The sequence below is a fragment of the Besnoitia besnoiti genome, chromosome XI (genome assembly GCF_002563875.1).
Source record: "Besnoitia besnoiti strain Bb-Ger1 chromosome XI, whole genome shotgun sequence".
Lineage (NCBI taxonomy): Eukaryota > Apicomplexa > Conoidasida > Eucoccidiorida > Sarcocystidae > Besnoitia > Besnoitia besnoiti.
The window spans coordinates 246,221-269,940 of record NC_042366.1 but is presented as its reverse complement, the minus strand read 5'-3'; the positions used below and the strand labels follow the sequence as shown (position 1 = coordinate 269,940).

General features: G+C 59.1%; 4 protein-coding genes across 4 annotated transcripts; 2 read left to right on the top strand and 2 right to left on the bottom strand.

Annotated features, from left to right (window-relative positions):
• Positions 1-380: 380 nt before the first annotated feature.
• Positions 381-2,959, top strand: BESB_019300 (RNA recognition motif-containing protein; the record flags this gene model as incomplete). Its single annotated transcript, XM_029360639.1, has 4 exons — positions 381-411; positions 1,228-1,313; positions 1,706-2,068; positions 2,708-2,959. The coding sequence occupies 4 exons, from the start codon at positions 381-383 to the stop codon at positions 2,957-2,959; spliced, it is 732 nt and encodes a 243-aa protein (XP_029215998.1).
• A 2,075-nt stretch (positions 2,960-5,034) lies between these two features.
• BESB_019290 (uncharacterized protein) lies at positions 5,035-5,982 on the bottom strand (the record flags this gene model as incomplete). The annotated part of the gene is made up of 1 exon (XM_029360638.1): positions 5,035-5,982. One exon carries the CDS (start codon positions 5,980-5,982, stop codon positions 5,035-5,037), a length of 948 nt encoding a protein of 315 aa, XP_029215997.1.
• Positions 5,983-8,670: 2,688 nt separating this feature from the next.
• Positions 8,671-16,768, top strand: BESB_019280 (uncharacterized protein; the record flags this gene model as incomplete). Its single annotated transcript, XM_029360637.1, has 7 exons — positions 8,671-9,164; positions 10,044-10,681; positions 11,076-11,295; positions 11,742-13,175; positions 13,703-14,317; positions 14,936-16,061; positions 16,532-16,768. 7 exons carry the CDS (start codon positions 8,671-8,673, stop codon positions 16,766-16,768), a joined length of 4,764 nt encoding a protein of 1,587 aa, XP_029215996.1.
• An 815-nt stretch (positions 16,769-17,583) lies between these two features.
• BESB_019270 (uncharacterized protein) lies at positions 17,584-23,720 on the bottom strand (the record flags this gene model as incomplete). Its single annotated transcript, XM_029360636.1, has 7 exons — positions 17,584-17,676; positions 18,315-18,393; positions 18,778-20,132; positions 20,485-20,771; positions 21,058-21,428; positions 22,022-22,356; positions 23,187-23,720. The coding sequence occupies 7 exons, from the start codon at positions 23,718-23,720 to the stop codon at positions 17,584-17,586; spliced, it is 3,054 nt and encodes a 1,017-aa protein (XP_029215995.1).

The following is a 23,720-nucleotide window of genomic DNA, read 5'->3' as shown; positions in this document are numbered from 1 at the left end:
CGTCTTTTCCGCCTCTTCCCTGATTCAGAGAAAACCCGCCCTCTGCGTCTTTTTGATCGCATGTATACCTTGACTGCAAGTCTCCCTGCCCTGCTCGCGCCTGCGGACGCCCGACTTTCTCTTCTGCTCGTTTCTCCGTTCCTCGAGGACTCTGTTTTCGTTTTGGTCTGTTCTCCGCCTTTTTCGCTTGCCTGCGTACGCGATCCAGTCGACCCCGGTATCCCCGCCCTCGCCTCGGTTCTACAAAAATACAGTTTTCTCTGGTTCGTCATAAACTGTGTGGGGGCCGCCGACAGCAGGAGCACGCGAAGAGCAAGAGGAGAATCCTGCAGCGAGGCAACCGACTTCCGACGTCAGACTCTGAGGTCTGAGAAGTCGAAATGACGCAGTCAATGCTGGACATGAGTTTAGGTACGTGCACAAATTCATCGAGACGACCCTGAAAACCAGAAAGTCCGCGACAAGTCGCGCGGTGGCGTTTCCTTCCGAGCTGCTACTGGCGCGATGTTCTGGCTCTGCGACGCATACACGCTCGATCAACACATGAGAAAATATACATGTTTAGAAGACTCTGTATTTATATATAGATAGAACAAGGGAAAGGAACGAGACCGGGAGGGCCCGTGAGTGTCTGCTCGGCGGAGATGGATTGCTCGTTGTCTCTACTCTGCTTCCGCCGCGTTTCGAATCCCTCTGTGAGAGCCAGCTTCTCGCTTAGTGCATGGCGATTAGGACTGCGCGGAAGAAGAGGGGACTCGAGGACCTTCCGCCGACGAGACAGAGCTGAGGCTGTGCGTGAATCGAGACGTGTCGTGGAGGCCGAGGAGGCCCCATCTAGGGTTTTTCTGCGTACTCTTATACATATATGAACATAGATGTATGTATACGTGTACAGATATGTATAGACATGTATATTTTCACGCGCACGAAATCCAAGCTGACTCGCCCTCTCCTTTACGTCTCCGCTTCTTCCTGCGCGCCTCCGCCGTAGACCGCGGCGGCCGCGTGCGTCTTCTAAAGATCCGCCTGCGCATTTTTGTTTTAGAAGAAAATCCGCGAACGCTCCCTTTGTCGCCTATATCCGCTTACGCAGAATCTATCTGTATATATATGTATATATATCTGTATATATCTATATGTATATGTCTGTATGGCTCTGGAGAAAGTCGTCAGCGGCAGCATGTGGATGCCTCTTTAATTTTTTCCTTTTCTTCTTTCTCTGCGCAGACGACATCGTCGCGGCACATCGTGCCTCCGCGGACGATAGCTCGAGCCGAGGAGGGCGAGGCCGCAGCGGCTTCGGACCGACACGCGTAAGGAGGAAAGGGACTTCGAGGGAACGGATAGACGTCTGCCTGGGCACTGCTTTCGCGTCTGTCTTCTCACGAAACCCAGGCTTGGATGGTGTCTCGAGTTTCTCTGGATGCATTCCCTGCTTACATCCGCGGCGGCTGCAGCGCAGCGTTTTGGCGGTGGCGCCGAGCGCGTGGCTTCTCGCTCGCTTGTGCGCCCCCCCCCCCCCCCCCCCCCCCCGCCCCCCGGCCCCCTCTTTGTGCCTACGCATGTGCGTGGTGACTATTTTCACGTTATTCTCGTTGCGTACTCAGAATAGATGCGCACATGTCCAGATGCGTCGCTTCAATCTGTGTCGGTGCCGCATTGTGTGCGTGTGCTCTCTGGTGCGTTTCTTCTGGCGGGTTCGCAGCGGGGAGCTTCTTCGTTCGGGGGCGCTGGCGGCTCCTTTTCGTCCTCGCGCGGTCGCGGCGGGCGCTTCGGCTCTTCTTCGTGGGTCGGTGAGGACTCCTGGGAGAGCGGCCGGTACGCGCGCGGGCGGCGCGGAGGCTTCGGCTCGCCCTACGCCTTCGAGGACAGGGGCGGCGACCGCCGCGCGGCGCCTTGGGCGGGCGCGAGGGGCGCTGGGGCCCGCGCCGCGCGGCCGCAGACCGCAGTTGTGCGCGTGAGCAACTTGGACTACAGCGTTCTCGAGGAAGACTTGAAGGAGCTCTTCTCCGCTGTCGGCGAGATCTCCAAAGTCTGGATCGACTACGACCGCACCGACAGATCCAAGGTGCGCTCAAGGAAAAAAATCCGAAAAGACGCATAAACATGCCCCATCCGATGATGAAACTCTCGGCATTTAAGGCTCGAGCAAGGAAGAAGGCCTGCGGAGAGTATAGAATAAAAAGAAGGACGGACGTGACTTTTGACGTTTTTCGCGACGTTGGAACTCATGAAGAGGCGCAGCGCCTGGGCGAATGAAACCGGGTCCTTGCGTAATGACGGCGGGTGGATATGTGTGTTCGCTGATAGAAGTACGTATGTTGCACCAATGCGCCGTTATCTACCGCTTTCCTTCTCTATTTGCGCTCGCCTACGCCTTTCTTGAGACCGCATGAGGAGCGCTGCGCGGCTGTGGCTGTCTCCAGACGTAAAAAAAATGTCCTCTTGGCTTCGTCTCGTATCCTTCAATGCGTATGCACTGTATGTGGGAGCGCGAGGGGGGCAGGCGCGTTGACGCGCTCGGCGTGTCTTCTTTCCTTCGGCTCATTCGTCCAGACGCTGCGCCTCTCCATGAGTTCCGTATATAAAACTGTATACATAGATACATATGAGTGTATGAGACCTACTGTGGTGTCTTACGTATCTTTACGGATGTCACGTAAACGCAGTGACTTGAGCGAGCCTTGTTGTGTCGTTTTCTCTTCAGGGCACAGGGGGCTGTGTCTTCCGGTCTGTTGCGGACGCGAAGCGCGCGATTCAGACGTACGAGGGCCGGCGCATCGAGGGCTTGCCGCTGCGCCTGGAGCTCGTTCCCCCGCGGAACCCCGACAGCCGCCGCTTCTCGCCGTCGCACGCGAGCGGCCCCTACAGTCAGGAGAGTGCCTTTCAGCGCCGGGGCGGTCGCGGCGCGAACTCCTGGCGGGGAGTTGCTCAGAACGAGAGACTGGAGCCGTGGTGAAGGCGCGCGGGGCTCGCCGGCGACGAACTGTCGATTTTTTCAACGCCTCTGCGACGCGGCGAGTGAGGCGGTCGCGCGTGCCAGCTTGCCCTCCTTTAGGGGTCTACGCGGGAAAGCTCCGGGGCCGTCGTCGGCCCCGGGGACGGGTCTCAGCGGCCACAGTGGACTCTGGGTGTGTGAACATATGCGGCGGCGCCAGAGTCGCGCCTGCGCATGTCATTCTGTGCATATAATATATATGTATATCCTGTGTTTTTTGTTTAGGACCGCGTGATAAAGGAAAGAGTGCACGTGGGGGGGGGTCCCTGACCATGCAGGCCGGTTATAATAAATAGTGGAAAAGTGGACGCGCGCCTGCATTATGTGCAGGACGTGTTCGGTGTAGGAACGGCCTCTCGAGGCCCGCGGGTCCTGCTCTCGCGTGGTCGCATGCGCGTTCTTCTGTGGCATCTGCTTCTACTTCTGTATTTCTTTTCGATGACGGTGGAGAGGGGGCGTGCAAAGCCTTTTGAATGTGACACACTCGAGGACGAGTCGGACGCTGGTGTTTGAGCAATCGCGGAAGGTCGAGAGAGTGGGAAGTCGACGCGTGGAGGGGAGAGAGTCCAGTGGGCTGGAGCGTACGTAGCCCAGAGGATGTGGCACGCGTGAATCTCACAAGACAAGAAGGAAGAAAGACACGCATGTATGGGGGACGCGGGTGCTGCTGATGAGTGTGGCGTCGTCCTCGTTCAGGCAGCAAGTGAGGGGAGACGAAGGGAACGAGATACAATTCGTGGCGTTCACGCGTTTCAGTTGGCCTACTTTCGTTGGCCTGTGCAGTCTAACTCGCCGAGCGCGCAGGCAATTTTCTCCCATTTTTTTTTTTCACTGACCTTGTAACACACGTTCTTGAAATTGAAGTTTCCGTCTATCGCCGAACGAGAGGACCGGGATTCGTCTTGCGTCTCAGATCCTCTCCCCCCCCCTCCGCCCTCCCGGTGCTGTTGCTACCGAGAGCTTTTTGTGAGCAAGCGAATTCGCTCTTCAGAGCAAAATCCCTAGACGCCGCACGTCCTTAGTTCTTTCATTCTTATTGGCTCAGACATCTCCAGGGACTAACGCCAGAGTTTGGGCGCAGCCTTACAGCGCCTGCATGCACTTCTAGACAGGCGGCCCCTTCCCTGGTGCAGACAACCCGCCAACTGGCCCCGCGTGTGTGCGCTCGCTTCAGCTTCCCTCGTCCTTCCGTGGGCGTCCACCCATACGTATTTTCACGCGCCTAACTTTTCGCAGACAGATGTATGCATGGATATTGAGAAAGGCGGCAGTCTACCCCGCAGCTTAGCGCACTCCGCGACGCCTGACCACGTATGTAGACACGAACTAGATGTAAGTGTAGGCCAATGGATGGAAAGGCCGCATTCCTTCTCAGCGGTTCTTATGCCGGATGCCCACTCCTGCCGCCTCAAAACGCTGAAAGTTTCTCTATCTTGTTCCTTCATCGCGTATGTGAGTACACATATATAGTTACATAGATATTGTATATATTTGTGTATATATGTGTCCAGTATGTGGGTGTGGCTGGGATGAGTGCGCGGGTTTAGAACGGCACTAGAGCGTTTGTCATTCGCGCGGTCGTTACGCTCCACTTGACTTCAGCCCCGCGGCAGCGTGGGGCTTGTATCCGCCAGTCTGCTGAGCTATGCATCCACTTGCATGTTCCTGTTGACTACCGTTCTGTCAACACACAGGCATTTCTGGCTCGTGCGCATTTTGGAAGCATGACCAGAAACAAGTCTCTGAGGGGAGCGTCGAGTCTCTGGCGAGTAAAGGAATGGAGCTTCTTTTTGCCGAGTACCCCATCTAGGTGGAGTTGTCGTACCCACCTCTACAAGTAAATAGAATTTGTGTGTATCTCTTGTGAACTTTGTGATATTGCCACCGAGTGGAGCAAAGCATGAAACGCGCGTGCCAGTCCCGCTGCCAGCTCGCAGGTGTTCCTGTGTCTAAAGCGTTGGAGGGCGGTGTTGTAGCGACGCTGCATGAAATGTAGGACATCAGCTTTGCTTTCCCCTTGAAAATAATCACGTGGTTTAGTCTGCGCAGCTGTCCTGGTGTTGGATAACTTGCTCGATTGAGGGAAACAGGTCGCGGCCGAGGAGCTCCGGCGCACCGAGTAGCACGAGCATATATACCAGAGCTTTGCGCAGAAGGCCTGGCTGAGCAGTGAAGTTGAAGTCGGGTGAGTATGGGCTCTTCGCGGCATCGTTCGCCGTGGCCTGCCTGTTCGCAGCAGGCGCCCTCTCCTTCGCGCCTGTCTGGTCACGGTCGCGAACCGCCTTGCTGGCGGGGTTCCTCCCCCGTCCCTCAAAGAGGAAAAACTGCCCCCCTCTGGGCGACAGAGGCGAAGAGACGGAACTCAGCCGCTCACAATTTGGAGTTTCGTGTCTTTCCTGCCCCTGCCTCGCCCCCGTGTAACTCCCGCGCCTTTCCACTTGCTCGCTAGGCCCCGCTGTGCGCTTCCTCTGTGTGCGACGTTGCCTTCTGCTGAGCCGTATCTCAAACGGTCGCTCGCCATCCATCTCGAGTCCGTGCACTGCGCGACCCCTAGAAATCCCATTTTCATTTTCCTCTCTGGTTTGCTCCCTCGAACGCTCGTGGCTCGTCTCTCTAAGGCGAAACTGCGATCGATGCTTCGGAAGCGCCCCTACTGGGAGGCTGGCGTCTCTGTCTCTGCGCGCTGCACCTGCAGGCGCGGCGCACTTGCGCGTTCCGCCGCTCAGTCTCGCGGCGTCGCCTCTCACTGGGTCGTCGGCGGACGCGCCCTCGCAACGAAACCCAGATGGAAAAGAACGAGGCGGCGACTGGCTGGTGGCCGCCGTCCCCATTGGCATGGCGCGGAGGCGGTGGCCTCTGCGGTATTCGTAGCTCCGTTGAAGGGGAGGCCGGGCCAAAAGCGTTGGTCTGCCGCCTTTTTCGGATTTCCAATCAAGACACGCGTATCGGGGCAGTGGACTCGTCTCACCTGCTCGCCGGGCCATGGCTGAGCGACTCACGAACTGCTCTCCCCGTTCTAGTTTACCCAGCAAGAAACTGCCTACCGGCGTTTGGCGAGCAAAGAGTTCCTGCGCCGCGTGCCCCCACGTCTGGTTCATATGCATGCGTAGACACACGCACGAAAACTAAACACAATGGAGCCACGTAACGACTAGTCGTCGCCACGTATGCGTATATATATCCCTATATATATATATATATATATATGCATATCGATATATTCTTGTATGGGATGATGGTAATGTATGCGTGCGCCGGCGGGCGAGCAACAGTGCGTCGTAGGTGGAGCCTCGCTTCGCGCTTTGGATGACCCTTCTTGTGAGCCGAGAAAGAGTCTCTCTATTCACTTGCGTTAAAAGGCGCGCTGTTTGCTGCCAGCCAGAACACAACATGAAGACGAACTGCAGCACAATGCTGCAGACAAGGCGTCATTCCGGCTGGCCAAGACAGACAAGCCCTGACGAATGCGGCAACGAGACGCTCCACGAAAGCAATTGAAGGCGCCTGCTTGGTGGGCACTGGCAGTTCAGTACAGCAGCCTCGCCTGAGCACTTACGCTTATACCAGCCAACGTATCCGCCTCCGTTTTGTGACGGGAAAGCTTTGAAAGCCTTGCGGCATGCAGATGATCGTTATTTGGACGATTTCCAAAGTGTCGCATGTGGCGGCCGTCCAGTTGGGAGAAAGGTCAACGGGTGGTTAGGCTCGACGTGGACAGAAAATTCATGTGCTGCAACTGAGAGGGCAGTGACGCGTGCGGAAAGTCACCCGGAACAACACAACACCTTAGCTTTTCTCGCGATGAAAGATTTCTTTGCCATACTGTTTCACCTGAGAACGCCGACCAAAACAACAACAACAAACTGTTCTACCCACCGCTGCGATTGGAGAGTTCGTCATCTAAGAGGGACTCATGACAGGAATATCCCTTTTTCACACTTGGTGATTAGTTATTTCTACGCGTGTTTCAGAGGATTCTACTGTGGCGGCCCACTAACAAGCATGACGCGCAATGATCTGAAAGCTCGCATGTGCTGACGTTGATCAGAATCGACTCTTGTGGGGCCACAACACTAGAAAGCGTGAGCCATGGGGCGTGTACAACGTCGGTCAAGCAGCTACAGCCCCGTGAATAAGCCAAGAGGAGAGAGCCAGCGTCATGTGCCCCTATTCCTCTGTCTCTTTGTTGCAAAAATCTGACGAGGAGGCATGGGCAAGCTCCTCCAGAAACCCCTCGGAAATGGGGTGAGAGGACACAACGGCGAACTCCGTGAAGAACGCCGAAAATCTGTATAGCCTTGCCACATGCAGAAGCTCACATTAGTCCGTCAGCGTAGACAAGCGAACATTAAGGCGACTCGTCTCTCGCCTCATTTGCCGACTGTTCTGTCGCTTTTCGCCACAGGCTCGAGGCGAATTAGACCGCGATACTGCCTTGCGCTAATAGGGCCGACAAGGACTGGCGGAGCATGCATGATGCGAGTGTATAAACCGTGGGCTTACCTCTATTTAACACGCCCGAGTACAGAACGAATCCCGTGGATTTTAAAGCAGGCGACGAGATCGCTGAACAACGCAAGCGGGGCGTATTCGTTCAATCTTGGAAGCGATATCCATATAGAGGCAAGGACAGAAACCGTACGATTGGCACAACCGCTGGTGCTGCGTGTGTCGGCGACAGTATTACCGGAGGAAGCTGTTGCTCTCCTCGCTTTCCCGCTCTAGCACTCTCGCGCTCTTCGCTGTGTTCTGGTCGCGAGTTTCACGAGCTTAACACAACAAAGAAAACTGCGGTTTCCGCCCCCCAACCGGACTCGTGGCTGCACTCGACATGTCGTCGGCCGTGCAGCATCTGATCAACCCGCGCGCCTCACGAGCTCGGACGGGGCTGTTTTGCTTCCTTTTTCTCGTTTCGCTTCAAAGCGCTGTTCTCCTGGGTTTGCACGCACACTCAGCAATGGATTCTGCAGAAACTTAGTCTGCGTTGAAGCCGTCATTGGGGCTCTTCTGCTGCATTTGCATTGCGTGGCGACCCGCAACCGGCTGTCGTAGACTCTCAAGGCAACGGGCACGCTGCCAGAGTCCCCTTTTTTCTCAACTTGTCCTTCGATTCCGAGCCCCGGCAAAGACACTAGCAGCATGCGATTCGCTTCGGGCCGTTGGAATTCGTCTCCCTTCCTCTCTATTAACTGCTGACCCCTCTCCCGACTCGCCTCCCTGAAAACTATCGAAACACGATTATGTAACGCTGCTTTCCCTTATTTATGTTTAGTATAAGCTCAATCCATACGCTTTGCGTTTTTTAGACCTTACTCGTCGTGAAGTCCGATCTCGTCTTCCCTCCTTACTATTTGAAACATACATGTGTCTACATCTATTGAATCAGACGCCGGCTTGTGCCCTGGCGTGGCTGGTACGTGTGCTTTAGCTTTTTTTGCGTCTGCTTTTATTCAGAATATTGCAGAGGCAGACTTCCTGTGAGAGAGAGCTGGCCCATTCGTGATTGCATTTCGTCTGCCAAACGGCAACCGGCCTGCCTGGCTCGGTTGCGCGCCGTTCAGCCTCGCTCTCTACCCCGTCCGCTGCGCCGTCGTTGCTGCGGTTGACACTTCGTTTGTGCGTTGCCCTCTCGTCTTCGCTGCGCACCGTTGCCTCCGTGATAGCGCCTGAGAATGACGTCGACAGAGGTGGAGGCGCTAAACGCAGCTCTGCTACGTGCGCGCCAGAACAAACACGACATTGCGGACTTTCTAACTGAACTGGAGAACGAGAAGTTCTCATGGGGGACCGGCTGGGCGGGGTTGGAAGCCGGAAGGGCTTACGCAGCTGACGGCCTGGCTGCCACTCGCTCTCCCAGCGCCACTCCAGCGTCTCCGCTCTTGCACGAAATTGAACGCGCGAGAGAAACGGTCAGCTCGGCCTCTCTTGGCGCGGCGATAGCTAAACACGTTCGCGCGACGACTCCGCGAGGGGATGGTGGCGCAGAAAAAGGCTCCACACGGGAGCCAGCCGCCTCGTCACCCCTTCCGGCGGCCCCTGTGCAGCGCACGCCCTTGAGAGAAATTGACAGCTTCGCTGTCGGGCCTCCGAGAATGGAGGTCATTGTGAGGTCTTACCACCTTGGAGGCGAGCTAAAAACGAATACGGACGCTCGTGGAACCAGTGGGTGAGCGCCAACCACAGCATGTGCACAGAAACACACGTATACCTGGGAACGGAAACGTTAACCTATATTTTTTACAACAGTTGCCGTAGCTGTGGATGAATGCTAAATCTAGAGTGTCTCTCCCAAGACACTGCACGCTCCTTTCGGCACTCGTTGACAGTGTGTACCACGGGGAATTAGAACATAATCCAAATGTGTATAAATATAAACATATATATGCATACTTGACCGTGCGCAGGCATTCAAATTTGAACGCACGCCACTGATACACACTCATGGCTACCTATGCGTGCGTGGATGCGAATGTATCGCCTTGCAAGCGAGCACGTGTCACTGTGTGTTGGCGTATATGTGCACCACCAGGAAACTAGAGTTTCAGTAAAACAATGTATTGCGCTTGACCTCAATAGACGCCGTGTTTGCAGCCCAAGTCTGCAGCGAAGAGGCTACGTGTATTCAGCCGCATCACGTGCCGTTAAACTCGAAGGCAAATCTCCCGCGGACGGAGCTGTCTCAACTCTCCGCGGATCTAGGCGTGCTGCACTAACGCTCGGAAGAGTCGCTTGATGAATATCGCATAAGAATGTCGCGTCCGCTTATTTATGTTTCTGCGTTGCTTTCTGCGACTCACGCTTAGCCCTGCGTTCTCGCTTTTCTCCCGTGACTGAGTGGGCGCCTGTGCCTGTGTGTGGAGTTTCGCGCGCATTTCCAACGCGTCCTGCGCCATTCCCGTGTCGCGTTTGCTTCTTTCGGGTAGATCGTCCGCTTGCGCCTCTGGCCTGTGCCTCGACTTCGTCTGGGATCTTTCGTTTTTGACTCAGCCCCGCCTTGCTCTGTCTGCCTTTCGTCTCGCTTCCTCCGCGCCCTGCTTTTTGCCAGTCTCTCCACGCGGTGTCTGCGACACACGCGCGCGCCTTTGCCGCCGCCCGTCTTCCGCGCCCTTCAAAGTCGATACGCGTCGAACTTGCCAACTCCCTCACATCCAAGATCGCCGCCGTCTCCGTCGCCCTCTGAGGCGCGCGCGTCGAGCCCGAGTCCGCTGCTTCGCGAGGACTCGGTTTTTGCGCTCACGAGCGTGAAAGATCCTCCGTCGTCTGCGTCGAGTGCGTCTGCCGCCGCCCTGCCTTCCTCCTCTTCAGGCGCGGCTCTGCGGGAGCGGTCGCCTTCGCCCCAGGCGGCGCTCGCCATTTCCCCGTTGGGCTTGTGCGAGGGCGAGACCGTGATCCTGCCAGCATTCGTCAGAAAGTACTTTGAAACGACCCCCGATGGAAAGCCGCTTCCCCTCGACTACCAGATCGACACGGTGGGAGAGGAGACTTCGTCGAAAAAGCAAAACACGAAAGCAGACGCCGAGGACGATTTGTACGAGCTCCACCGGGGCCCACTCGCCCAGCTGCACTGGTCGACCGAAGACGAGGGTTGTCTCTTCTCGTCGGTCATGAGACAAGCCGAAGGAGGAGTCAGCAACGAGGCTGATGGAATCGTTGCCTGCGACAGACTCGCGGCTGAAGAATCGGGTACTGACATTGCGAGAGCAACGAAAAAATGGCAGCCTAGGACGAAAGAGCTGCGGCAACGAAGGCACGGAGGCATGCGTCCCTGCACGTGACTGACGATGTGCAGGTGAAGTTTGCGCGCACATCTATACGTATGTATATGTATATATATGTGTACCTACATATATATATATATATATATATATATATGTGCATACCTGTATATACATATATTTATATATATATATATATATATATATATATATATATATGACGAGACCACGTCGGTAGGCGTGTGGAGAGGAATAGGTTCTGCTACTTCACTACGTTGATATATAGACTTATATTCACGTGGATATGTGTGTAGGCATGCACGTGGCGCCGCGTCAGTGCGTTGCGTGAGCTCCCTACGCAGCCGCGCCGACTGTCTTGCAACTGCTGGCGGCGGACCGCGAAGCAATTCTGCGCCAGAGGAACTTGATACCCGACGACGAGTTTTCTCGCCAGCTGAAAGCTGCAGAAGACTTGCTGTCGGGCTGGCGAACGGTGGAGCGACTCGACTTGGCGCTGGAACAAAAAGAGTCGCAGCTGAGGAATCTGAAGGCCGAGATCGCGCGAACCCGAGACCGCATGCGGTACGGCTGAAACATGAGAGATTTCGAGCGTCGATTGCATGTGTGAAGCCCTACAGGAATTGAAAAACATCCTCGAGTAGCGAGGAGATAGCGAAATGCTATGAGCTTGGAAACCGCGGAGCGGAAGGCCAACCTTCAGCTTCGCTCATGCATATATAGATATATGCATTAAGGATATCCGTGTATATAGGTAGTGCTGCATGCACGATGGACACACCGGGTTGTCGAATCCGAGCGCAGATGCTGGCTAGCCTCGATGAGTTTAGCACCCGGAAGCATGTAGGCAAACAGCCATACGCCCTGTGTAGCCCAAAACGTCTGCACTTGCCATGCGTGAGGCCTGCAGCCTTGTCTCACGCTTGAAGAGATTATCGACATATCGACGTATATATATATATATATATATATATCCTTGTAGGTGTTACGGGTGCCTTTTCGAAACTCAGGCGCTTCTTCTATACGCAGGTGGCTGCCTTGCCAGGCGGGCTGCCGAAGGCTGGCGCGGCGCTTGCTCTCGTTCCTGCGCTCTTCTCCTTTCCTACGCTGACCTCGAAGTCTGGCTCGACGCTGGAGTCCAATTCGGACGACGGCGAACAAGATGCCGTCTCTCCCCTGAACCTCTCTGCCTCTCTCGACTTGATGCTTCAAAGCCAAGCCGTGTGCCCGCGCGCTGCACCGCCTTCTGCCTTCGCCTCCTTTTCTCTTCTCGCTGCACTCGATCCGCACAGTCCAACGGCGCCGAGCCACGCCTCGAACCCGAGCGCGAGCGCCGCTGGAGCCTTTTGCGAGGCTGCCAGCCGCATTGTAAGCGTGTGGAGGCGCGCGGAGGGCGAGGCGCGCAAACAAACACACGAGCTCCTTCCGCGGCATCTCCGCGAGAGACGGCGCGCGCGAAGCGAAGCTCACCGGTGTACAGAACACACAGACGGGGGGGGTAGGCGAGCATACGAAGCCGGGGCAAGCAAAATGATTGCGAGGGCGACCCAGCGCCGCGCGAGGCCGCGCAGCAGCCGCGCGGCCCAGGCTACGGCCTCTTCCGGCGCGAGCGGCGCACGCACGTCGCGTCCACCTGAGAAAACAGCGCAGGAGGCCGGCGCCCAACCCGAAGAGGCGCTGGAGGGTCATTCGCCCCGCTTGCCGCTGGAAGACCGGAGGGACGGGGAGGCCGAATCGCTGGCCGCATGCAGCGTCTTGGCGAGGGCGACACTCGGTGATGCCTCGCGGCAGATCATCGGCTTTGAGTGCGCCGTCTCTGACGAGCGAGAAAGACAGGAACGGAGAGCGACGCGCAAGCGAGCGGAAGGGAGGAAGACGGAGAGGCTGGAGCGGAGCGGAGAGAAGGCACGGACAGACCGCATGCGACCCGAAAGGCGCGACGGCGCACACAAATCGGCAGCACCGACAGACACCCAGCAGGCGAGCAGCCGGGCGCCAAAGGCAGAGAAGCCGCTACGAAGCACGCGCAAAGAGCTGCGAACTGAGGGCGCTCGCATGCGACATGTGGAGGGGGGGGCGGAGACATCCGGCGCGGACGACGAAGGGCCTGGGGAGCTCTCTGAAGCGGCTCCAGCGGCGCCACGGTCGTTGGGGCTGCAGGAGGGCGACGGGACAAAGACGCGGTCTTCAGGGCCGCCTCCCGCGCCGGCGGCGGCGCCCGCTGGGGATCCACTCGCGGTGGGGACTTGCGCCGCGTCGCCGTTTGCGCCTCTCGCAGTGGCCGGCGGCGGAGAGGCCTCTGATCCACGGCTGCGTCGCCAGGGCAACGGAGACGCCGCAGCACCGCGCCCCGAAGGACGCCAGGAGACAGGAAAAGACGACGAAGAAGAAGACGGCGATGCAGCGGACAGCGAGGTGGCGACCAGCTTCGTCAGCCCCTACAGGTAGAAAGGCGGAGCAAAAGAGACGGCGAGAAGAAAAGCGAGAGCTGAGCTCGCGAAAAACGAAACGCAACCTCCCTGCTCAATCAGTGGAGCAAGAGAGGAGAGGAAATAATACGCGACGAAAGCATCCCCTTCTGGCACTCGAAACAAGCAAAAACGCCCGCTAGCGGCAATCTGCGCGACGGCATGAGGCGGAAGGCCGCAGGCATGGGCGAACTGTATGCATATACACATGGATATCTATGGATGTATGCGTGGGTATCCGATTGCGACAGCAAAGAGAGCGTTTTCACTGTTTCCTCTCTACGCCCGCGAATCTCCCGCGCAGCTGTGACGCGAGGCCCGCAGAACTCGGCAGAGCGATCAGCACCCTAGAGGCTCGGTCTCAGCGAGGAAATGAAATCACGTGAAATTCGTTATCTCCCGCGGAATTCCGGACCCACTCGAGAAGCCGTGCGTGCGTCTACAGATATAACCTCGGGGTGGAATTCGCTTTTCTTTGGCGTCCATGCCGGTCTTTGTTTCAGGCCTTCGTCTGCCCAGCAGACACGGCTGTCGGAGATTGCGGCGCGTCTCAGTGACTTGACATCTTCGTCTTCGTTGCTCTCTTCTCTGCGGCCGTCCCTCACGGCGTCTCTCGGCTCGCACGCCTCCGTCCTCAGCCGCACGTCGAGTTGCCGCTCGAGTCTCGCGCCCGCTTCGCACTTGCCGCTCGAAGACCGCGGAGACGCAGGCCGGCGCACGGCCGCAGACGGGCGAGGCGAGCCCGACGCAGGCGGCGAGGAAGAGCCTGAGGGGGGCGGCTGCGCTCATAGACGGAGGGCGAGCGAGGCGGCGGAGCGCGCGTCGGTCTTCTCGGCATCCGCTCCCTTTGCGGAGGGATCTCGGCACGACAAACAGGCAGCGAGAGAGGAATTGGCACATGCAGGAGGGGAGGCAGCAGAGGCTGAGGCTGCGAAGGGCTACGGCGACGCGCCGTCGAGGAGCACGCAGGGGGCCGAGGGAGAGAAAGAGGAGAGCGGAGACGGCGGGGGAGAGCCGGTGCCGCGACGGCACGGAGAAGCTTCAGGAAGGAGTCGGGAATCCGCAGCAAAAAGCGGAGACGAAGACTTTGAAGGCGATCTCCCTGGGGACGACGGAGCGTAAGGAGACACAGCTAGACGCAGACGGCGAATCACGAGGTGGAGACGCTGGCGGCAGCATGGAACTAGGCGCTGGCGCGTGGGCTCGTGAGACGAGATTCCAACAGGCATGAGCAGTCATGCCCCTGGCTCGCAGGGGCGCGCGGACCTCTGCCATTGACTGCGGAGAAGCATTCCGCAGCGCCGTCTCGCTACGCATCCTTGGCCCTGAGACTCTCCGTCACAACGCGTTTTACCACGCACTTACAATCCCTGTAAATGTCGGCGTTATTCTTAAAATGCACGACGCATGTAGATGCCAGAGTCTTGTCCGTGCAAGCGTTATCGTGAGGGTCGTCGATACGCGCACTCGGATGGACTTCTGGAAAAAAATGTAGCCACTACATTCACACGGAATCGCGTGCGTGAGTGAGCCACCCAACGCTTTCTGAGCGACTGCGCCCTCGGTGTTTGGCTTCGGATCGTTTTGCGGCGCTTGAAGATCCTCATTTACCGGATCCAAGTTCTCTGGAGCTTCTCATGACCTTCATGTTACGCGCATTAGCAGAGCACAGTTGAGATGATAACGACTGTGGATATGTCCTCTCCGCTGCGTTTTCTCGTCGAGGTTCTTCGCAGGCACGAGCTCGAGCTTCGGCGAGCCGTGGCCGCGCTCGCCTCCCTGGAGAGCCGCCTGAGTCTCCTGCGGCAGCGCCCCGCCTGCCGTCGCCCCAGCCGCGCGGCGATAGAACAGCTGCTGGCTGAGGCGGCGAAAGAGCAAGGCGACCTGCGAAGCGAGAAGCTCTCCGCGTGCGCCTCCTTCGCGAGCTGCGAAAGATCTGCTCGGTCACCCAGTCTCTCTCAAAGCTCTTCCTTTGCGCTGCGGGCGCCCGCCGACAAGCGCGGAGACCGCAGGGAACACGCGCGCGCCGACAGAGTGCTGGGCGAGATGGAGCAGACGAGCCGCGAGCCAGGCGATGAAGACGCCTGCAGTGGAGACGGCGGCGCAGAGAGAGGGTGGGGGCCTGCAGAGGCCGACGCGAGGCCGTCTGAGCCGGGCGCCGAGGCGGATGAGGAGGCGGGGGAGGGTGAGGGAGTCGACGACGGCGAAGTGAACGGAGACACGCCCTCTCGCCCTAGCTGCCGACGCTCGTCGAGCCTCCTTCGCTTCATTCAGGAGCAACAAAGCCATGCCGAGCGCCTCTTGAGCGAAGCGGAGGAGGCTCTGAAAGCAAGACGAGACGAGGAACTGCAGCGGCGCCAGGCGTCACTCGTCCTTGCGCAGGACGCAGAGGCGATCTTCATGGAGATGCAGGAGCATACGTACGAGAGCGGCGACGCGCCAGGCGCACCCCACGGCGACCAGCAGAAGAAGGAGCAGGGGCGAAGGGGGACGCGGCTGACTTACGGCGGCACAAATTCCACGGAGATGGCGAGGCGCCTTCGGGCCTTGACTGACGCTCAGGGGTCGCGGCAACCCTCCCACGCCCCGAGCGAACCGGCGGAGACGCCGTCGGTGAGCCACGCCACCCTACCGGTAGCGAGCGAGAGAAGAGACTCAGACGTCGCGCCGCGAGGAGGGTTGGAAGACGGCCGCGCGCAAGAGAAAGACAGAAAGACGGACGAGGCGGGAGCGGTACCTGAGAGCGCGAATGCCGTCGAGGCTGAAAAAGGGCGAGAAATCGGCGCCGCCGTGGAAGTCACGGACGAGCGCTCGCCGAATGCAGAAGGCCTCGTCAGCCACATGGACTGCCTGCAGCAAGAAGTGAGGCTGCGCATCTAAGCTGAGACTATCGCTCACATAAGTTAGACGCTCGCGTCCCGGCTAAACATCCCTTTCCGTTGAAGCACGCTTCCCTTCTCGCCGCTAGCCAAATCTCAAAGTTTCAGAAGTCGCTCAGCTAGTTATTGAGAGACACTCAGGAGCCGAAACCAAACTTCGTAATCTCAATGGTATGCGGCAGAACCCTAACGCAGTGATCTTTACTATGCGGGCGAGAAGAGTAACGCGAGGATCAAAGTGAGGGAGAGAGAATCTCTGCGACAACCCGCTCTATGCAAGCATGCGCCAGTCACGCAAAGCAAGCAACCGAAACTCCGCGAGGCAGTTCAGGGTTTAGGGATGCGCAGTCTGCTTGGGCATGAAGCACTGCACACGCTGTGCCCTGGGGAAGGCTGTGTGCGCCGGATTTTCCATCTGCGCTGAAGAGACTTTTCTCTGCCTGCCTTTCGCAGATCGGCCTTATCTTGGGGCAGCTGGAGAGGCGCGAAGAAGAACTCCAGCGCGATGAAGCAACAGTGGAAAGAGCAGAGGACGACTCCGCATCACTCCCCCCCCCCCCCCCCCCCGCCCTCACGCAGGCAAGAGTTGAGCTCATGAAGCCCGTCCACAGAGCCGAAGAGACCGAGGGGGACGCCTACGCAGGTGATCGCCCAGCAGGAGGGCAAAAAGTCACGCAGCCGAGATACTGAGCTGGTATACAGCTCGGGAACGATATTAGGCATCTCGCAGACGCCACGGCGCAGCGGCAGCAGAGGGCGACGAGGCGCGGAGGCACACTGCGCGATACAGCTGGGAACGGCGAAGTAGCAGAGACTGACACGCGGCTTCGAGGCGACGTATTTAGACTCTGAGGCGGCCGGTGTGCCCTACACTCTTACTCGCAGCCTCGCCGAAGAGGCAGGCGTTTGCGTTTTGATCTCTTATGAGGTTCCGCGCAACCAATCTGCTCTAAATCGTCTGTGGCCATGCTCGCTCTCTCCAGTGAAGACCTGTTGACTGTCTCAGGCCTATGGGGATGTGTCTTTCCATCGATTTTCTTGTTATGTGGAGCTCGCAGAGCCAACTCTATGCTCTTTACAAACTCGCGAGTTCGCTAGATCATGCATCTGAGCTGATGTCGAGGCACGGCTGCAGCGGCGGAGCGCCGTGTGCGCCACGGTCAAAAATAAAGGCACCTGGCAAAGACGCACCAGCCACTCGCGGCGTAGCCGCAGGCCGCTCGGCCTCGCTCCCGCACGTAGTAGCATCGCTTTAGAGACGCAGATTTTGTGAACTAAAGGAATCAAAGAGACAGAGTTTGCTGCTGACTCTACACCGGTTAGCTAGGGCATCACGCGATGCAGCCGATGTGCCTGACACACCTGCAGGTAGACGAGGCGCTCTAAGAGCAGCCAAATAGCGCGCACCGAGCAGCAAAACAGACGAAGCCGAAGCGCCAACGACAGCTGTGTTGGGCAGGAAAAACGTATGCAAAGAAAACTCGAGGCGAAAAGCGTCCAGTCGATTACACAGAGACCGTGCGGCGCGAAACGTGGTCTGCGAACGTGCGGGCGCCATCCGGCAGGTCCTGGAGCGCTGGCAGGCCGTGAGGCGTGGCCTGAAAAGGACAAAGGAAAGAGAAACGTCGTCAATTGCAGAAAACACACAACCTCAAAGCGACCAGAGGTAGCCCCGAAAGTCACAGGAAGATAACGCCAGAGCGCACGCCACACACGTAGCGATCAGTCGTCGAGGACGAGGCGCGGGGCAAAAACGAAGCCTAGACACAGTTCTCTCAGCCGACAGATGCGACGAAAAACGGACCAGCCATCGGGCTATGGCGAGGCTCGCGGCCTCACACAACGCGATCTAAACGCCAGAGCTGAAAGCTGCAGCGACCCAGCAGAGAGCGGGAGAAGAACGCGCGAGTAGGCCACACCCGAGGCAGGCGACTCTTGCCCCTCGACGAAGAGGACCGGGCTGAGCGACGAGCCAGCCTACGATCGCATGCAGCCCCATCTTTCAGAGACTTCGGCCGCCGAAACAACGAGACACGAGGGAAGAGCGAGAGAGTGAGAGAGCGACGTCGCCCCACTCGCGCAGGTGAGTCACCACGAGGGCTTTTTTTGGGTAAATACGGGTTTTCTCGTTCGAAGGCTGCCCTCTGCTTCTCTGCGCGGGGGCAGGCTGCTGAGGCTTCGCTCGGGGCTACGTGCAGTGGAGTCGCTATCTGGTGGCGCGGTCGTAGAAGCTTACCAAAGCTGCCTGCAGAGTAACCGCGAGCGCATCCAAGACCGCTGGGGCCAGCTGCCGGAGCTGGTGAAGCATAGCGAGCCTGCGCGCAGCGGCGAGAACGCGGAAAACACAAACAATCCGCCACAGCTGCGCGCCCTGTAGCCAAGCGACCAGCACTCAGATGTGCCTAGGTCGCCCCACAACGTGTGCAGCTCGAACACACGCAGAGGGAACTGCGCACGAACGGAGAGAAGGAGGTTGAGCGGCAGGCAGACCGAGGAGGCTGGCCTCAACGATTTTGGTTCTGAGTACCGCGGAAGGTGAGAGAGACAATAAGGGCGAAGCCTGGTTGCACTGGGCATGCCGGTGGTGCGTGGCGCAAGAAGCTGATTCGAGAGAGGCCTGCGGGCAGACAGAAGACGCAGCCCTCTAGGCTGCCGTTCTTCGCGACTCCAGTCGCCCCCTCCCGCAGGCGAAACCTTACTTTTCAACGTAGAAGGTGAGAGGCTCGATGCAGACGTCGAAGCACTCGAGGTCGACGTAGTACCTCAGGAGGAATTCAGCCATTTCTTCGGGGGTCGCGGTGCCGACTTTCCGCATGCCTTCGCGGCCGAGGATGTGCAGGAAAGCGTTACTCCAGTGGACGTCTTTTTTGTGCGGCGCGCAGAGCTGCTGCGTGCGCGTCGGGGGGGTCGGGCCTTGGAAGGAGAAGTGCACTGCGTGAAGCGAAGCGAGAAGCAGCGAGAGCAAACGCAGATTCAGAGACGCCAGGCGATAGTAAATACTCCGCAGGAGCGACACGATCGCCGGCGACAGCACTGGAGGGCTCCGCGGCGCGGCCGCCTCAGAGCTGGAAGGCGCCGACAGAGCAGACCCCGAGGGCGGCGGCTCCAGCGGGCTGCCTGCGGCTCCATGCCCAGACACCGCCGCGTCGCCACGACCGCCCGCGACGGCTGCTGCGCCTGCCGGCGGCCTCGCACTCTGCGTGGGCGCGAGGTCCTCAGCGCCCGCCGCGCCCTCGCCGGCAGACCGTGTGCCCTCCGGGGTAACTGCCTCGGCGTGCCCCAAACTTCTCAGCGCGCAGAGCAGCGCCGCGTGCTTCGGCTCGCGCCTGGCCTCCGGCGGGAAGAGCGAAGACGTGGCGAGCATCTGATCCAGCACGGAGATTCGCTGGAACGGATGCAAATTTGACAGATGAAGTTTGAGCAGACTCAGGAAGCGCGCCTGAAGCCTGACGTACAGCGCGAGCCACGGCCGCAGCGAGGCAGGCGACGACCCGCCTGAGACCGCGCCGGCGAGAGGCGCGAACGCAGCGGGAGGCGCCGCAGGGGACGGCGAGGAGGATGCAGAAGAAAGCGGCAGGTTGGCGGCGTCGAGCGCATGCGCAGCCCCCCCGGTCTCGTGGGCGCTTGGGCTGGCGCCCGACGCGTCGCCGCTTCGCCCCGAGGGGTTCGTGCCTCGCTCGCCGCGTAGAGTCTGAAAGGCTTCGTCCTCCGCCCCGCTGCAAAAGTCCTGCAGGAGGAGAGCGAGCGAATGTGAGGCAGGGCACGCGGACAGCAGCAGCGCGTCGAGGCACCGCACCGCTGTGCTCAGGTCGGCGAGGTCGTCCGAGCAAAACGCATGCGGCGGCAGCTTGTCGGCTAGGCACGAGGCAACGTGGAACAGCGGAAACGACACAGAGCAGGGCGACGGCGCCGCGCACAACGCGTCAGCGGGCGACGCCGGAGGCGCAGAAAGCTCGGCAACCAGCGAGGCCGTGCGCGCCTTGCAAAAAAACGTCAGGGCCCGGAGGAGACTCTTTGTCGCCAGCTTCTCGCCGCGCTGGTGGAGGACCGACGCCTGCAGACGGAGATTCAAAAAGGGCAACTCAGCACGCTTCCATGATCTACGGACGAGGTTCTGAATGCGCGTAGACAGAAAAACAACGCAGCCGGCGCATGCTGAGTTACCGACTTGCAGAGAGGCCTCCCTCACGCGCGCTCTCTAGCTGCTCTCGTGAGGCTTGCTAGCCGTTCGCAGCTCTGTGAAAAACGCCATCCGACGAGAAGGCAACACAGCTGAAACAGGCTGCGTATGCTCCCGGTCAATTCGAATTGGACGCTGGCAGCAGCTACGCAGTTCCCAAGATACCTGCTCTGTTTTCGCACCCGGAATCCGTGCGCCTTCTCTGCTTCTAGGATCTATGGCGTACCTCGGGGTCGTCGATGTAGTTGGTCACTAAATCGCCGGCGAGGCGCACGAACTTCTCCGAGGGCTGCACTCCGCAGTTGACCATGCCCTTCAGCCCGAGCGCCAGAATGGAAAAGCTGAAGCGGTCAGGGACCGACGAAGACGAAGCGGACGCAAACGACGGAGCCGCGGGCGCAGAGGGCGCGGAACGCGCCTGGGAAAATTGCGCGCGATGAAGCGCCTCCAGGCTTTCTTCCAGGACGCGCGAGAGACGTTCGAAGAAGTGCGGAGGATGGCAGTTCGTTCTCGCTGAGATGGGATCATTCAAATCGAATAAACAAAGTTCCCCCCATGGTTGTTAAAAGACCGATGACGACAAGGAAACGCCGAAAAGCGGGGGGCGGCAGTGAAGCTACAGTCCTGAACGACTGGAAATACCGACAATCCAACACACATCTCACACGCCTGCATGTCTGTATGCGGCGGCATACAGACATGCAGCCGTCTGTGGGGGTGCCTGCCGCCAAGTTTGTCTCTGCGCGTCTCCCTCGTCGAATGTGGAGTATGCATGGGCTCGCAGGTTTTTTCGACTTACAGTAGGAGTTGAAGAAGAAGCACGCGTGCGTCGCAGTGAGGTCTTCCTCCTTCTCGCTGACCCAGGTGTCTCCACGCTCCACGCCCCCTCTCCTCACCGAGCCGCTGGCGGCGTCTCTGCGCCCTTTACGCTCGTCGGCGTCGCGCTCAGACGGCGTCCGCGGGCGGGCGCTAGGCGGCGCCGTGAGGTGGTCTGCGATCGCCGCGAAGAGCGGGTGGAAACCGGGGAAGAAGCACGACGAGAAATCCTCTGTGATAAGCTGCAGAGACGTCACAGAAAGATGCCGGTGGCGGCGCGCGAGTGTGAGCGCCAGGTCCTCCAGCAGCCCGCGATCCGCCGCGTGCGGATAGAGCGCCGAAACGCGCAGAAACCTGGCGAACAAGAACGAGAAAAACACGGAATCTGGAGCTTGGGCACACACGAACCCGCCAAAAACAACGCGCCAAATCCCACAGAAACAGGTACCCGTGTGTGTTTGTCGCACGCGGAGAGCAGGTGCCCCACCGAAGGAAGAAAAGAGACACGCTGGCGCTCCGGAGAGGTAGCCAACACTGAAAACAGCGCTTCCTGCCGACAGAGGTCGTTCAAATTACACGCCTCCACGCATGCAGGCCCACGGCCTCGGCAAACGCACAGACACTGCGCACGACGCGTGTCGGCGCGCCTCTCTCCGCGCAGGTGAGGCTCAGCATCGACTGCCTCCTGCAACCGCTGGAAGGGCGGAGAGACAGCCACGCAGAGCGCTTTGCACAAGCGAGGAGTGTCTGGGTCTCTCTCCCCTGCGAGCGCCGCGCTACGTCCACGGCGAGCGGCGCGGAGAGAAAATCCGGACAGCGGACGCGAAAAAAGAAAGGAGAACGATGCAGGTGCGGCGAGAGATGAAGGAGACGAAGGAGAAACAACAGAGCCCCGGATGCCTTTTGTTGTCGTGTGTCTCTGTTTCGCTGCTGCGCGGGACACTCACCTGTGCAGGGCTACCGGTGCGAGGGTGCGCGCGGGGTCCTGGCGGAGGACTTGGACCAGGAGCGCCTTGAGCAGCTCAATCGGGACGTCGCCTTTCTCTTCACCGCCCGCGCCGGCTTCATACATGGTCGCGATCAGGTACGCGGCCTCAGCCGCCTCGTTCGCCTTCAACTGCGGCAGGCAGAGGTACGTCTCCCTCAGCAGGGCCTCGCGTTCTTCCTCTCTCTCGCGCGCCCGTGCCGAGCCTGCGCTGGCGGCGCCAGACGGCGACGCCAGCAGCGACTGTGGATGCATCTGCGCCGCAGACGGCCCAGCGGAGTAGAAGTTCGAGTGCCACTGACAGAGACGAGAGACGCGCGCAGACAGGCAAGCCAATGCGTAAAATGCAGCGCAAACAAGGACAGACTCTCCGCGAAGCGTCCCGCTCTTGCTCTCCGCCCCCCCCCCCCCACCCCAGAGAGCCGCCAGCAGCCAAAGGCAAGGCGGACGGACCCTACACAGGAGGCGGAAAATAGACAACGGGCGGACAGAGAGAAGACACACACGCCGTGCGAGCGGTCGCGCGAGAGGCTCGCGACACAGGTGGAAGAGCTGCGAAGGCGCCGAAACCAACCGGAGACCCTACAAAGACGGCAATCACCTGCTCTCCTCTTTCGCCAGCGTGTGATCCCAGATTCTTTTGTGGAGGCTGACCGCTACCTAGCTGCGTCTACCTCCGGATCCCCTGCGACCCCACACTGAGATTCAGCTCCGCCGATCCAGTCTGATCCGCGTCCCCAGCCACAGGCCTCACGACTCTGTCCTTCCGCGCACCAGACACGCTGTGCGCGCTATGCGTTTGTTCTCGTTCACGGCCAGACAGTAGGCGGGCTGGTTCTGTTTTGGAAAGCAACTGGCTGCCCGAACCCTCGTGAAAGCGTTCACTGCTTGGCTCTCACGAGAGATCATGAAATGGCAGCTGCTTCATCGTGGAGAATGCAGAAAGAAAACGCATGTGCAGAGCGAGATCGAGTCGCCCGGTACGACCCAGCTTCCGCATGTCTCTGTGCGAGCAGTTTCGCTATCGCGGGCGTCGGATGCTGCGCTGAAGTTAAGCTTTCGACTATGTGGATACGTAGTCGCCTACGCATGCAAAGACACACACGGCGCAGCGCGAAGACTCTCACCTTTAGCCGAAGAAGCAGCGCGCCTGCGCCTCCTTGCCCTCGGCGCTTGACGTCGGGTGGGTCGTCCTTTCTAGGGGCCTGATGCGGCCTCGGGGCGGAAGAGAAGAAACGCAGCGGCGCCGGAGGCGCAAGTCGCGAACGCCGCGAGGCGCTCTGAACCACATCTTCTTGGGTCTTCAGAAAGCAACCGAAGTTCACTGGAGAGAAGGAGGGAGAGGGCGGAAAAGAGGAGTGGAGAGCCAGAGCGGAGAAGCCAGAGGAAGGCGTGGACGCACACCGCGCGAATGCGCCTGGCGACGTGCTTGCCACATGGGCTGCCGCTTCTTCTTCATCCCAGCGAGTCGGATCTCTCGCGTTGGTGCACCGAGAAAGGGCACGACGGTGCTCGTGAGCGCCGGAAGAAGCACAGTCGGAAAGCGGCTTGGGGGCGGAAGGAGAGAACGAAGGTCGCGCCGAGAGCCTCGAACAGGAAGCAGGAGAAGAGTCAGACACGGAGTGGAGAAAACGGGCAGGGGCGCGTCGAAAACATCTCAT